Source organism: Rattus norvegicus, chromosome 17, assembly GCF_021556685.1.
Source record: "Rattus norvegicus strain SHRSP/BbbUtx chromosome 17, alternate assembly SHRSP_T2T, whole genome shotgun sequence".
Lineage (NCBI taxonomy): Eukaryota > Metazoa > Chordata > Mammalia > Rodentia > Muridae > Rattus > Rattus norvegicus.
The window spans coordinates 83,136,138-83,149,805 of NC_141550.1; the positions used below are offsets into that span (position 1 = coordinate 83,136,138).

Sequence of the window (13,668 nt, forward strand, 5' to 3'; positions counted from 1 at the left end):
CACTCAGCCACCAAAGTCAGAGGCAATCAGGAGCAAATCAGAAGCAAGCTCTTGAGAAGGGCTTGACCGCCTATCTATGAAAGGAAAGTGCAGAATCGCACCATCTCCACCTCACAGCTGTGGACAGGGTCAAATGCCCGCCCAAGAACTCTGAAAACTGGCCAGCAATACACAGATACAAGGTACTGTTACTGCTCACGGATGAATAAACTTTCCTCTTTTCACCTTGGTGTAAAAACGTAGAGTTGTCCCCCACTCCCAGAACACAGAAGAGTGCCTTGAAGTCACAGTGTGATATGAGGGGCCACTGCTCAGATGGAGTTTTTCTATCTCTATGTAATACACCGACAAAACAGGCCAACAGTAGTCCAGCTTATCTGAACAACTAATTCTATGCAAATCAGTCTTTCCTTGGCCAACATAACAGACATAACATTTTATTGGAAACAAAATATCATGAAAAAAAAAACTCCTTATTGTGCCAACAATTAGCTTCCAACTGGGCATGTGCTAGTGGAGAGTGCTGAAAGGAAGTATTAAAACAATAAGGCTTTTCTTAAGCCTGACACGTTAAAGGCAGTTAGAAACCCACTACTCCTGCGTGGTGATCACATACACGGTTCCCCTCGCTTGCCCACGCCATGCCTTGGCTTTAGTTCATTACCCGGAGGTCATTTCCTCAAGCTCCTCCCATACTCACCCAAGGTTCAGGTGTTTGAGTTTCTGAAGGCTGCTGATCTGGGTGGGCAGTTCCTCGATCTGGTTATTGAAGAAGTTCAGTACCTCAAGGTTCTTCAGCTCTGCTACGTTCGGTGGCACAGCTATAGGGACGGAGATGCTGCACGTGAATTCAAAGGGCAAAGGGCAAAGGCCACACGCTTCCCTATCCGACGCAAGCGAGATCAAACTCCAGCGCTGTCCACGTCCATGTTGGGGGCTTACTTACTTTCATGGGGAAAAGAATTGTTGACCAGGTGGAAGTTGAAGAGCTTCCTTTTATGTGGTTAGATTAAACTACCTGGCAAGACTTGTTTCTGATGTATGTGCTGTATAGAGGGGATAGTAGAAGAAACGAGGAAGACATGGGCCCCACCCTGACAGCAGCCTCTTGGGAACAGTACACAGCACACGCTTCCACACCACCAGTGTAAGAGCTGAAGTTATTTTCTCCCTTGTGGTTGCCTTGAACTGCAGGCTGAGGACAGCTAACCGCAGTGAAGGAGGGTACACTCAAGCTTCTTAAATAATCCCCTATCTGAGGAGCCTGTCCATGTTAGCATTGAACTCAGTCACAGATAAAGCCCAAGCTGAAACAGGACAATACTCAAAGATCCTCCTCTCGGATTTTACCCTTTGGAATAATGCGCCTTGATCGACACACACGCGAGAGTATGCACGAACACACGTTAAATTAACAATTGCTCAATACATTCTTACATAAAAATTCAAAGAGCCCACTCTGTAGCATGCTGTGACCTAAGTGTGCAGCTCACAGAGGTAGATAACCACTTGGGACCCGCAAGGCATTGTCTCACCTATAGCCTACCATTTGAACACAGTATACCCAACCCTCGGTGTCTCTACTTTGGGGACAGAAGGTTGAGTGAACTCGGGGTAACACAAAACTCTAGCAGCACTCCCCCTTCCCTTTCAAATGGAAGTGACATGGTGCTCCAAGGTGACCATCTAATTCAGACATAAGCTGGGTTTCCTTATCATTAAATCACATCCAGAATTCTCAAGCAACCAAAGGTCAAAACTCCTCACAGAAAATAGTGCATGTGTAGTGACCTCACACAGATGGCTCTTCTGCCTAGGTGACATTACTTCCTTGGTGAGGCAGTTTACTGAGCATTTGCAACATATTGGATATGATGCTTTACCTAGCAATGATTCAAAGTGCAGGAGAATGAGCATAGGTTCTGTGTGTGCATGTACTGTGCCCTTTTATATAAGGGAGTTAAGACTCTCTGCATTTGGGTAACCAGGGTTCCTCTAACCAACTCCCAACGACATTCAGGAACAATTTTCCACTCCAAGTTGGTAGCTCACATCAACGAGAGGGGGTGGGGGGACAGGGACAGGGAGTGGGGGAGAGAGAGAGAGAGAGAGGAAGAGGGAGAGACAGAGACAGACAGAGAGAGAGGGAGAGGGAGAGATACTTTCAACATATTGCCATTTATCTTACTTGTTATTTAATTTTTCTATAAGCAAACACATGCGACCTGCCCATGGTTTATGGAAACTGTAATACCCAAAATTTCCAGATTGCTAAGAATAACAATGTAGCCTTGGATCCACCCGTATAAGCAACAGGGCCACATTTCCTTCCCAGTCAGCCAGTTCCCTCTTCTCCTTCTGCCCCTGAAGGCCAGGAAAGGCACTTTGCTGGCCAGCTTTGCTGCCTCTGGGCTAAGTGTGAGCTCAGAACCAGGAGCGTTTGTACTTAGGGACCCTTGAACCACTGTACGAAAATTCCAAACATCTGAGACATGGATCCAAACTGCCGTTCCAAGACAGGCACTTGGTAACTCCCAGGAGAGAGCAAGTAACGAAGAAGGGTTCAGTGTTAATACTCACTCTGAGTCACCCTTTTCAACACTGAGAAGTACCCCAGGGATCAATGACCTATTTTTTAAGAGGGACTGCTTCGGACAATGAAAAGGCCATGCTTTCATCAAAAGGAGGGACATCAAGGGTGAAGACTGGTGTGTACTAGAGCCAGGAGCAGGTGGCAGTGGTCCCATGACAGAGTGGGTTGAGATAAAGAAAGCGATAGCCTATGAAATAGTGTGGCATCTGGGAAGTCAATCCAGGATGACTGGTGGACACTAATACAAATCACTAGGAGCCTACCTGGCACGGAGCGCCTGCAAAAGCATATCCTAGGTACATATGCTTTTGTGTACATAAAAGGTGCTCAGTCTATATGAGCAATTACCAAGAAAGCCATCACACTTTACCCTCAGGGCCACACGTTCCCTCCATGGACCAAACTGAAGGGCAGCTTATGGGAGACCTAGCCCTTTCCCCTTGTCCACCCTGGAGCTACCACACCACTAAGCCTACACTCACTATAGTGATCTGATTAGCTTGAAGAGCAATAAAGAAAGTTACTGAAAGCAAGAGAAAATGATGATCTCAATTTAGCCACAAACCAAGAATAATGGGACCAGAATTGCTGCCGCCTCCCTAAACTCAGCCAGCCAATGCAATTAAATGCTGGTCTAAAGGTATCGCCTCTTTGACAGGATGAGAGATTATTTCACTCTCCTTGCTAAAGCAGTCCAATTTAAAACCACCAATTATGTTAAATGTGATTTAGGACTTTGTTTTGTGGACACAAACAATAACCCCACATTCAATTTACCAAGCCTCTCTCAGCCTTTGGTGTGCATTTGAATGTGTGGCGTTGAGACTCCACACTGAAAGGAAAGGGAAAAAATGCATAGCTAATATTTCCCTGTAAACTATGGAATCTTTCCATCGGCTATGGTAAAAATAGAAAGAATGTAACATTCAGACTTGTCTGGACAGAGGACCATTCTTCCAACCAGCATCAGAGCATGCTAGCCAAATGCAGGATGCTCTCTACTCTTGCCGTCCAGCATAGTGAAATTTTTTGTGGATAAAGAGCCATCCTATGCTATTTAAAGAAAGCAAGTTATAAAGGAAGGGTTATCATAATCTAAAGGAGAAACGGAGCCAGTGTTTGGAAAGCCAGCTAATCCCAACCATACCGTGACGAGTATAAAAGGTTAGCAATACGAAGCGTGTGGTGAATAAATCGCATGCCTATGTGGCACAGACAAGGCCAACTATTCTGGTGGCTGTGAAATTTTACCCACCCAAAGTCTCTCCTAGAATATTCCAAGGCATCTGTGGGACACCTCAGCAAAAAGAGAAAAAGAAAAAAAAAAGATAGCATTTGAAAACATAATTAATGGGGCTGGCAGGATGGCTCAGCAGTTAAAGGCATTTGCCAAGGCTGACAACTTGTATTTAATCCTTGAGGATCCATGTAGTATAAGCAGTGAATGACTCCTACTGGCTATCCTCTGACCTCTACGTGTGCACCATAGCATGCGAGTGTGAACACGTGGACACAAACACAGACATACAGACACATACACACACAGACAGACAGACAGACAGACACGCACGCACGAACGCTCACGTGTACACACACACACACACACACACACACACACACACACACACACGAGACTCGGAAACCCTGCTCCATCTATTAGCCAAGTCTCTGATGTGTGAGCTTTGTGTCTGTAGACAACACAGAACTGAGCACACAGAAGCAGCGGAGAAACTGAGGTATCTGATCAAACACATCACAGGCTGACTCAGACTCCTCCTGACTCTGCCTTGTCCTTACTGTGTGTCTCCTTACTTAACAGATGACCTTTCTGGGCCTCTTTTGCCTTTAATGTAAAGTAAGAAAGATGGACTGCGGTCACTTTACTTTCTCTTCTGCCTGCTTTTAACATTTTATGAGTCTGAGAAGAGAGGGGTTGCTGAAAATCAATGATAACAGATTTAAATAATGCAACACTGGGGTCCCCAATTAGGATGCTCAGTCATGTAGAACTTTGCTTGTCACAAAGAACTTAGTAGCGTTTTCTGTCTTGTCAGTGACAGGTCCTCTAATTTTGAGACTTCAGTTGTTAGATTTGAGAGAAAGTCCCTGACTGCTCTCTGGGGTGCCTAGGCTCCCAAAGGACATTCCGTGACAATGGGAAGACCACACCAGCCCTGGAGACCTTTCAGCCCACATATTAAGCCCAGGGCCTGTTTGAGAGTATGTTCTGGGGTTCCTAACAATTTCAGACTCACCAACCCACCACAGCCCTGTCTCTTCCTTCAAATTTTCCTCAATGGAAAACAAAAACCAAAACCTGAATATTGTCTTAGAGGTTTGTCTATCTTATACTCTGACCAGACTCAGCAAATATTCTCCCAAGAATCCACAAAGTTACACAAGGAGCCCTGAGGGACTTGAAAGGCCCTGTTAGCTTGTCTTTGAGGGACAACACTTTATGAGTCTAAGGTCATCAGGGCCAGCATGGTGTTACACACCTGTAATAGAGCACTCAGCAGGCCAAGACAGGAGGGAGAAGGGCAAGTTTAAGAACTACAAAGTGAGTTCCGGGCCACTATCGAACACTTCCTTGGGCAGGGAAGCCTCATACTGCACCTTGTCTCTCTGCCTCAATTAAAAATCATGGAGTAGAGCTCCAACTATAAGAAATCAGTAGCTAGTGCTATTTCTGAGGAACAGAATGATTCCTTAGAGGACATTCAATCACCACACAATACACATTTTTAAGATTTACTTTATGTGTATGGTATTTTATCTGCATATATGTCCCTGCATCATGTGCATGCCTGGTATCTATGGAGGCCAGAGCGGGCATCAGACACCCTAGAATTGGTATCAGAGCTGTGACCGGCCACATGGGTGCTGACAATCCAAGCTGGGTCCTCTGGAAGAGTGGCCAGCACTCTTAACCTCTGAGCTATCTCTCTAGGTCCTCACCATTTAATGTTTACAACAGGCAGGAGCTTTAGGACCTAACAGTGACTCTGAAGAAATTTTATTCAATCAGCTGGTAAGAAGCAAACTGCTCCAGCCAAAGGAACAGTAAGACGAACTATGTCCACTCCTGGAGAATTCTGGTCTGTGAGGTAAAACTGGTAATTCCGTGGCTGATGATGAATCTTAAAACATTTTAGGAGTTTATCCACACAGTAAAAATATTTCTCTGGAGCAGTTCTGCCCAGTGGGTGACCACTATTTATAACAGATGTCTAATACTGGTTAAATCAAGCTGGAGAAAAAAAAATAGTTATGATTAGGATCTCAAATGATCTCACAGACTCGAGCTTTGAGCAGTTGCTTCCTGGTTAGTGGCCCTGTTCACGGAGGCTGTGGAGTCTTGAGAGGGTTTGGCCTGGTGGCTGGTAAGTCACTAGGAGCAGGCCTTGTAGATGACAGCCCAGCCCCTGGTTCAACCCCCACTCTTTCTGCTTTCTGGTCCACAGCCCTGTGAAGTTATACCATGTTCCTGCCATCACGGACGGAGTCTTTCCATCATGCCTTCCCAACTAGGACACCACTGAAACACATGTTAAGAGGAGCTTTTCATTCTCTAAGTTGCCTCAATTGCTACTTTCAGTGTTTGGTCATATTGGTCAGACCTTAAGAGCTGGGCAAGCAGCCCCTGTGGCCCGTGGCTTCCACACTCCTCATTTCCAGCTCTACAGAGCGTTCTATTGGACAGTGCTGCTTTAAGACATGGAGTACAAATCTCCTATGAAAGTATTCACAGGCAGGGCGACCGAGATTTATCTCAGTGGTGTGGGGACAGACTTGGGAGCCTGCATTTCTCATGGTTTCGTAAGTTACTTCAAACTCTTGGTGAAATCAAGATCATTTCTTCAATGCCTATGCCCATCCCACATAATTAGAGTGATGGTTATATAAGCAATCTTATCCAAATGGAGAGTGAGCCTGAGGACTGAGGAAAAGTAGAAAAAGGAAATAAACAAAACAAAACAACAAGAACAACAACAAGCCTTTGGAACCAATTCACCTAACCTGGATGCTACCATGACAACATTTCCAGTCAAGTCCTGCTTCCTCAACAAAGATTTTCCTGGTGAAAACAGTAGGGTGGGTAGGACAGACAGCATACGGAGTCACTGAATTATGTCACCCAGGAACAAATTCACCATGAGCAAGTGTCATCCAGTAGAGACAGGTCAGGTGTTATAGGACAACACCAGGGCCGCCCTACAGCAAGATGGGAAGTTGAACACACATCCGGCAGCCTGGCTGGGGCAGGTGCCACCATCCCAGAGGCTTTCTGACCGAAAGCATTTGGGCTCCCAAAACTAAGAAAGGAAGCTGTGAGGAGTGAGGGACAGGCTCTGGGAACAGCAGGCATCATGAAGCACATAAGGATTGCAGCTCTGCCTGGGTGCAGCCCGCGGAGGGGTCAGGAAGCCGTGTATTGGTCTCTGGAGCCATATGGATGGTACCGACAGTGGCTCTCCTATAGTTCCAGAAGGGCAGTTAATAGATGGTGTGCTGTGTTAACACCCACGCTGCCAGGAAGTCAGGAGCAGCACAGAACGTGGGTTTTCATGGGAAGCCAGGGCATAAAATCCGGAGATGACCTTCCCCCACACTCCCACCACCAAACTTCAGTGTTGTGCGAGCTCTACTCTGACGACTTTTACAGAAGAACCAAGAGCTGATTTGAGCTCCAGGGACTGCTGGGCTGGGATACAAAACCCAATGCTTTTACATTTCAAAGACCCCGGTTCAGCTTTATGGGAAGTCACTGACAGAATGCAAATTCCCACAAGGACAAGAAGAGGGAGACCTGGAGCAGCCACCTCACAGGGCAAGTGTCCCAGTGTCCGTCTTACAACAAAGAGCAGCCTGCACTGGGGGTACACGCGCCTGCTGAGGTGTGAGGCTGACACCGTTCCCTCCTGTCCATTTCCAGGGACACCAAGGTGCCACCTAACCCAGACCCAACAGCTCATAACAATATCATCCTGGAGGGGTCAAACCAGATTAAAACAAACAGCACTGTTTTGAAAACCCTAGCACATTAAAGGTGTTGGAGGGGCAGCAAGACGCTTGGGAGGGTAAAGCACTCACATAGAAATCTGAGAGGCTGAGTCTGATCTTCCCGGAACCTACATAAAGGTAGGAGAGAGATGACTCCACAAAGTTGTCCTCTGATCTCCATGAGCACCATGGCAAGGGCATCCCAACACATACACACACACACACACACACACACACACGCACAGAAAGAGAGAGATGGACAGACAGATAGACAGACAGACAGAGAGGTACACACACAGACATGCACTCATAGATATATACACAGACACACACAGACACCGAGAGAGATACACACATATACAGACAGGCACACAGACATATATACACAGAGAGACGCACATGTGTACCATATACACAGAAACACACAGGTGTACCATGCACACATACACACAGTGACACACACGTACCATGCATACACAGAGACATACACAAATACACACAGAGACACATATGACAGACACACAGACACACACATGGACATACACAAATGTGTGCACACAGAAATATACACAAATACACACAGAGATATATACACACAGACACACACACAAACACACACACACCATGCACAGACACACATAATAATAACCAATAAAAATGTAAACATAAGTATTCTGGCTGCTGCGTTAAAGAATGAAAATGTGTGGTCTTATTTCTTTACACTCTAGGCTTTTACAGCCTTTCTTTGAAAGAGGAAAGAGTAAGACTAGTAGTGAAGAATTCTGTGTTAACTTGTCCCTATGACAAAGAAAAGAAATGCTACCAACAACAGGATTATGTGAAAATAAGCAAGGCTTCTCATGATATATAACAGGAGGGATACAACCGTTCAAGAAAAAGGGTAGCATTTCTCTGACCAGCACTGTATGGGACAGACACTGGATAGCCACCATCCTCCTGTAGCCTGAATGAAGCCAACACCACAGAACCTGTTTGGAATAGGACTTAGGACATTGCTGGTGAAAGTCAAGTCTCGGGGCCGTTAATCCTTACCCAGCACAACTAGAGACCGTCCCCATATCCCAGCAGACGCAGTGTCTAGACTCCTTACGTATATATGTGCCAGTTCCCACAGTGAACCCGGAACCCTAGCCCTCGGTGCCGTTTCAATGACTCCATGTAAAAAAGAGATCTTAGCTCTCGTGTACTCATAATCATGCTCCTGGGAATTTTATATGCAAATAAAAAAGGTCGTTTGTACTTATGGTGATTAATTACCTTTGCATTCTGGCCCCAAACACAAGGTGAATAATGGAGTAATTATGCATTACTGTACGAGATCGAGGTTTGAACTCACCATGTTCAGCTTCAGAGACTTTATGGGATTTCCTCCAAAGCAGCTATTAAAGCAGTGAATTACGGTAGTTACGGGTTATTTAAAAACATAAAGTTTATGAAACACCGAGGCAAGTTTTCATTGAAAAGGTTCTAGATATCCCTCAAGGTAAAAATAAAAATTCACCAAGCATCTAAGCCCTTACCTTAATAAAGGCCACACATCTCCTCACATCCTTATTAGACGTCCAGGTAACTACAGTAATTCCGCCTGTGGTCATCACCCAAGGGTGCTCACGCTTCATGGGCCTCCTTAGAACTTTACAGCTTAAGTAGTTTTATGAAACACACACACACACACACACACACACACACACACACACACACACACACACACACTGAGTTAATCACTGCAGACACACAATTCTGTTCTCCCCCTCTAGGCAGCTGCAAAGCAAACCATCGGTTATATAAAAATTAGGAGGAAATGGTGCAAACAAGCAATAAAGTGGCTTTTGGAATATGAAACCAAACGTGCAAAAATATATGCTCTTGAGCTATTAGAAGTGTGCGCACACAACCACACATGACTCCTAAGGAGCTGACACGACTTGGACGGTGACTGAAATCTGTACCAACTTAGCAGAAAGGAAGCACGTTCCTAATCACGTGTGGTTCTGGTCCCCTGCCCTACTAACCCAGTCACACATCAGCAGATAGATTTGATTTGGGAGATTTGATTTCAACATGCAAAGGAGAAGAAACAGCACTGGGTGACGGGGAGACGAAGCAGCGTCTGATGAAAGGGAAGAGTGGGCCAGACATCCTGCTACAAAAGATACCTCGAAAGTTTGGAAGCACCAAGAAGAACAAGAGACAAAAATAAAAAGTACGCACGTCCTCCATCAACAGAGGAAACAAGTTTGGGGCATAAGAAAAGCTGCCCAGCCTCTTTGATGCGTATGCTTCGTTAACATGTGATACACTATAATGTAATAGTGTAATTAATATGATGTAGTATGTGAACATATGTAGGTTCGTGGGTGGTTACCAGCAATAAGAGGCAGACAACACTGAAGTCCAACCTTCAGTGTTGGACTCATGCTCAGAACAGTTTGCCCACGTTTCTGTCTTTCTTTACAACTGAGAACTCCCCCTGAGAGGCCGCGTGGGGTTGCTTCTCTGCCTATCAGAGCAGATGCTTAGAGGCTGAGGAAAGGGTTAGTTCCATGAGCAGGGAAGATAGGGGAGGTGAGGAAGACGCCAGAGACAGATACACACAACCCACCCAGTGTAAGCTGGGAGGCTTGCCCTCTAACCTGGCTGATTCTGCCTGGTCTAATGGAAACCAAGATCCAGAACTACAGAAATGCTGGGTCCAAAGAGCACCGGGTTTCCCGAGCCTGGGACAGTTAGAGGGCACATGTAAATCACTTAGAGAAGCTTGCCAGGGGATGTGGGAGTGCAGAGACTCAGAACCTCTGACTCCGATGATTTAAGCACATTATGTATAACTCCTCCACGTAACAGAGTGACGAATGCTGTCTCTTGCCCTGCTTACTTCCCGGTTAACTTCATACACGGGGTGCTGTCCTTCACAACCCGGTGGACTGTGGGGAGCCTTCTGTTTTACATGCCACACAGTCCTGGTTCGTTCTGAGGGAGAAGAGGACTTCGTGGGAACAATGGGAGTTCACCTAGGCTCTCTGAAGGATGGCAGAGAGGCTGAAGCGTCAGTGATGGAAACAGCATAAATAGAAGGAACACAAGGGGAGGAGAAAGGCTACTGAAAACAATAATCAGAAAAAAAAAACAAACAAACAAAAGAGAGTTCAGACTGAATACAAGGTCAAAAATCTGTCACCTGGTAATTAATCACGTCAGGACAAGTTGCCCTACTGGACTGAGTGACGGGGGAATGGAAAGTATTCACAAGAATTTTATTACTTAAAAATTAATATATATGTGTGTGTATATATATATATATATGTGATATACATGTATCCACTGAAGACTAGCAGTGGGCTATAAGATTACATACAAATCCTTATTTTGAAATGTAAATGCAAGCTAATAAATTGGGTGGTGCTTATTGATAGTTTTTATGCCTGTTTCTCATTCGCTTAGAAAATCCTCTTTTGAAAGTCCTGGGGAACTTTTTTTAAGAAACAGCATCACATCTATCTGCACCTCGAATACACTGTCACTGTCTTTCCTCCAGCCCTAGGGTTTCCAACCCTGAGATGCATGGCCTTAAAGAACTGATGTATGGGCAGAGCAGGACCCAAGGCCACTGACATCACAAGTGCCATGCGCACTTCCACAAGGATTACACTCAGTTTTGCTTCGGTTCTTAAGACAATAACAACAAAGCTTAATAATTTAAGAATAATTAATAAATTACTTTTTAAAATGCATACGCCTGTCTATTGCACGTCCTAGGCTGTGTACGGTCTTTGTTCTCTCTCTCTCTCTCTCTCTCTCTCTCTCTCTCTCTCTCTCTCTCTCTCTCTCTGTGTGTGTGTGTGTGTGTGCACATGCGTGCGTTCTGTGGTGCTCACTTTAACCTTGGCTGGCCCATCATGGTCCTGTGACATTAGGCAACACTGTATGCATGTTTTCTTGTGCTATATTAAGTCACTTCTGATTGACAGGCATTGCAACTGTAAATAACGAGAAAACCTCTTCAAGATCAGACCCCCCCTACCCCGCCATAGAAACAGGAAGGTGATTTGGAAGGTAACAGGCTCATCCACCCCACCTTACTGTCCTCACAGCCTGTCACCGTCTCTCAAGACAACGTGACCAGGTCCCAAGAAAAAGGATACTAAAGTAGGCACATTTTAGATGGCGGAATGAGCAGCCAAGGGACAGAAAGGAACATGGGCTTTCAGCTGAGGGCGAGATGTCACGAGAGCCAGCAGCGAGCAGACCACAAGGAACTTGGTCTGTCAGCCGAGGTTGAGGTGCACGGGAGACAATCTCCTTCCATTGTACCCATGGCCTGTGGCCCCGCCTGGGGCTGGACCACTCTCACACGAGATGACCTCACATGCCTGCTTACCAAAGCCAAAAATAACAGCACACGGCCAACTGCAGGCAATTTCTCAAGGTAACCTGACGACGGGGACCAGCAGAGAGATATTGTCTAATTAACAGCTGTCAGGCTCAAAAAAAAAAAAAAATACTATGTGCACACTTTTTCAACTCCAATCTCTCAGACGATGGCCCCGTAACAAGCTGATAAATGTGCACAAATTAAAAAAATAAGCTATTGATCAAAGCCTCTGCGTTATAAATACATCTGTGCTCTGTTAAGATGCAAACGGTAAGTTGTTGTGATATTGTCACAAGATAGATGCACGGCACGGGAATTTATTTTGCATATCCCACCCCTCACACTTTAATTTCACGGGGCCCCGGGAGCGGGGGTCTTTTGCATGCAGGGTGACAGATAAGATATGAAAGGGGGCGATCTGCAGACCTAGGAGCAGCAAGGTCTTGGGAGAGCGCTGAAGGTCATGTCTGTGAATTGGGACAGTTAATATCGCTCACTCTTCCCAGCAATCTATTATGGCTACGGGAAAGGTTTTCAATTCATCTCTGTTTTAAAGGCTGCCCCATTCTCTTCTTTACAGCTGGGCCTGTACATTTCAAAACGCTGTCATTTTTTTTTTTTTTAATCTTTAGCCGACCCAGTTCACTTACAATGATACTCATGGCACCTATTCTACTCATCTACATAAAATTTACGAGCATTGTCTTAACTCTCCACGTGCTCAGAACACTGCCCTTGATTAAAAACAAACAAACAAACAAACAAAACAAAAACAAAAAACAAAAAAACAAACAGAAAGTTGAAATTGCTGAAGAAAATAACCCAGCATTTTCTTCTTCTCCATAATATCAGATTCAAATCTAAGCTGTCCCTGGGGGGAGGTCGCTCTTTTGAAACCCATATTTGGCCCATGATACTTGGATTTCCTGCCTAGCCATTTCCGAGATGTTAAATGACAAGATCCAGCCCACAGCTAAGACCCAAAACTGCAGCCGTTACTGGCAATACCTCAGGAAAAGCCCCACACGACAGTTAAAAGTTCAAACCATCCGATCACGTGATTTCACACTCAGTGACGCACACTTAGGGAACACTGCCTGAAACAGAGGGCTGCCCGGTGACTGTAAAGACAAGAGATGTGATCTGTGCTTCCTGCTCACACTGACGGGGCTCCGTGCTTGACCTGCAGAGGCCGTACAATGCTTTGTTTAAGCTGTTTACAGTATCCTCAGGCAGATGTTTATACAAATTCGCTTTCCCAAATTAAGAAAATTTCCGTGTTGGAAGGATTGCCTCGAGACCACAGCGCACAGCATTCTTCCTCACACAGCGCCATTCATTAGTACAAACGTCAGTACGAATGTGAGCAAAATGAATATGCCCCAATTCTAATGTCTGTTTGTAAATTAGCACCTCACAGACGTGTGTGTTGAACGACCTGCTATAGAAAAGTTACAAATACACCCAATACAAAGCAGTGTAGAAAGCAGCATATTTCCTTCTGTTTAGACATACCGGGGAAAGAAGAATTGTTCCTAACTCAAGAAAGCAGCGGGGGAAAAATGGTGTGTGGAACTGAATATATGTTTCAGTTTTAACAACCAGACAGAAAAACCAAATACCTCTTTTGATAAAGATCTATTATAAACGTGACAAAACCTCACTATGTAAATGGCAC

The 13,668-nt window shown here is 45.2% G+C and overlaps 1 protein-coding gene across 9 annotated transcripts in view; it reads right to left on the minus strand.

Annotated features, from left to right (window-relative positions):
- Positions 1 to 13,668, minus strand: part of Rsu1 (Ras suppressor protein 1) — a 244,967-nt gene that overhangs the window by 196,052 nt on the left and 35,247 nt on the right. For all 9 annotated transcript variants that reach the window (XR_015640969.1, XR_015640968.1, XR_015640970.1 and 6 more), the window contains 1 exon segment: positions 701 to 821. Coding sequence is in view for 6 of the 9 variants with exons in the window: in XM_087591500.1 (XP_087447626.1) it covers positions 701 to 821 (121 nt within the window). In the remaining 3 variants the exon portion in view is untranslated.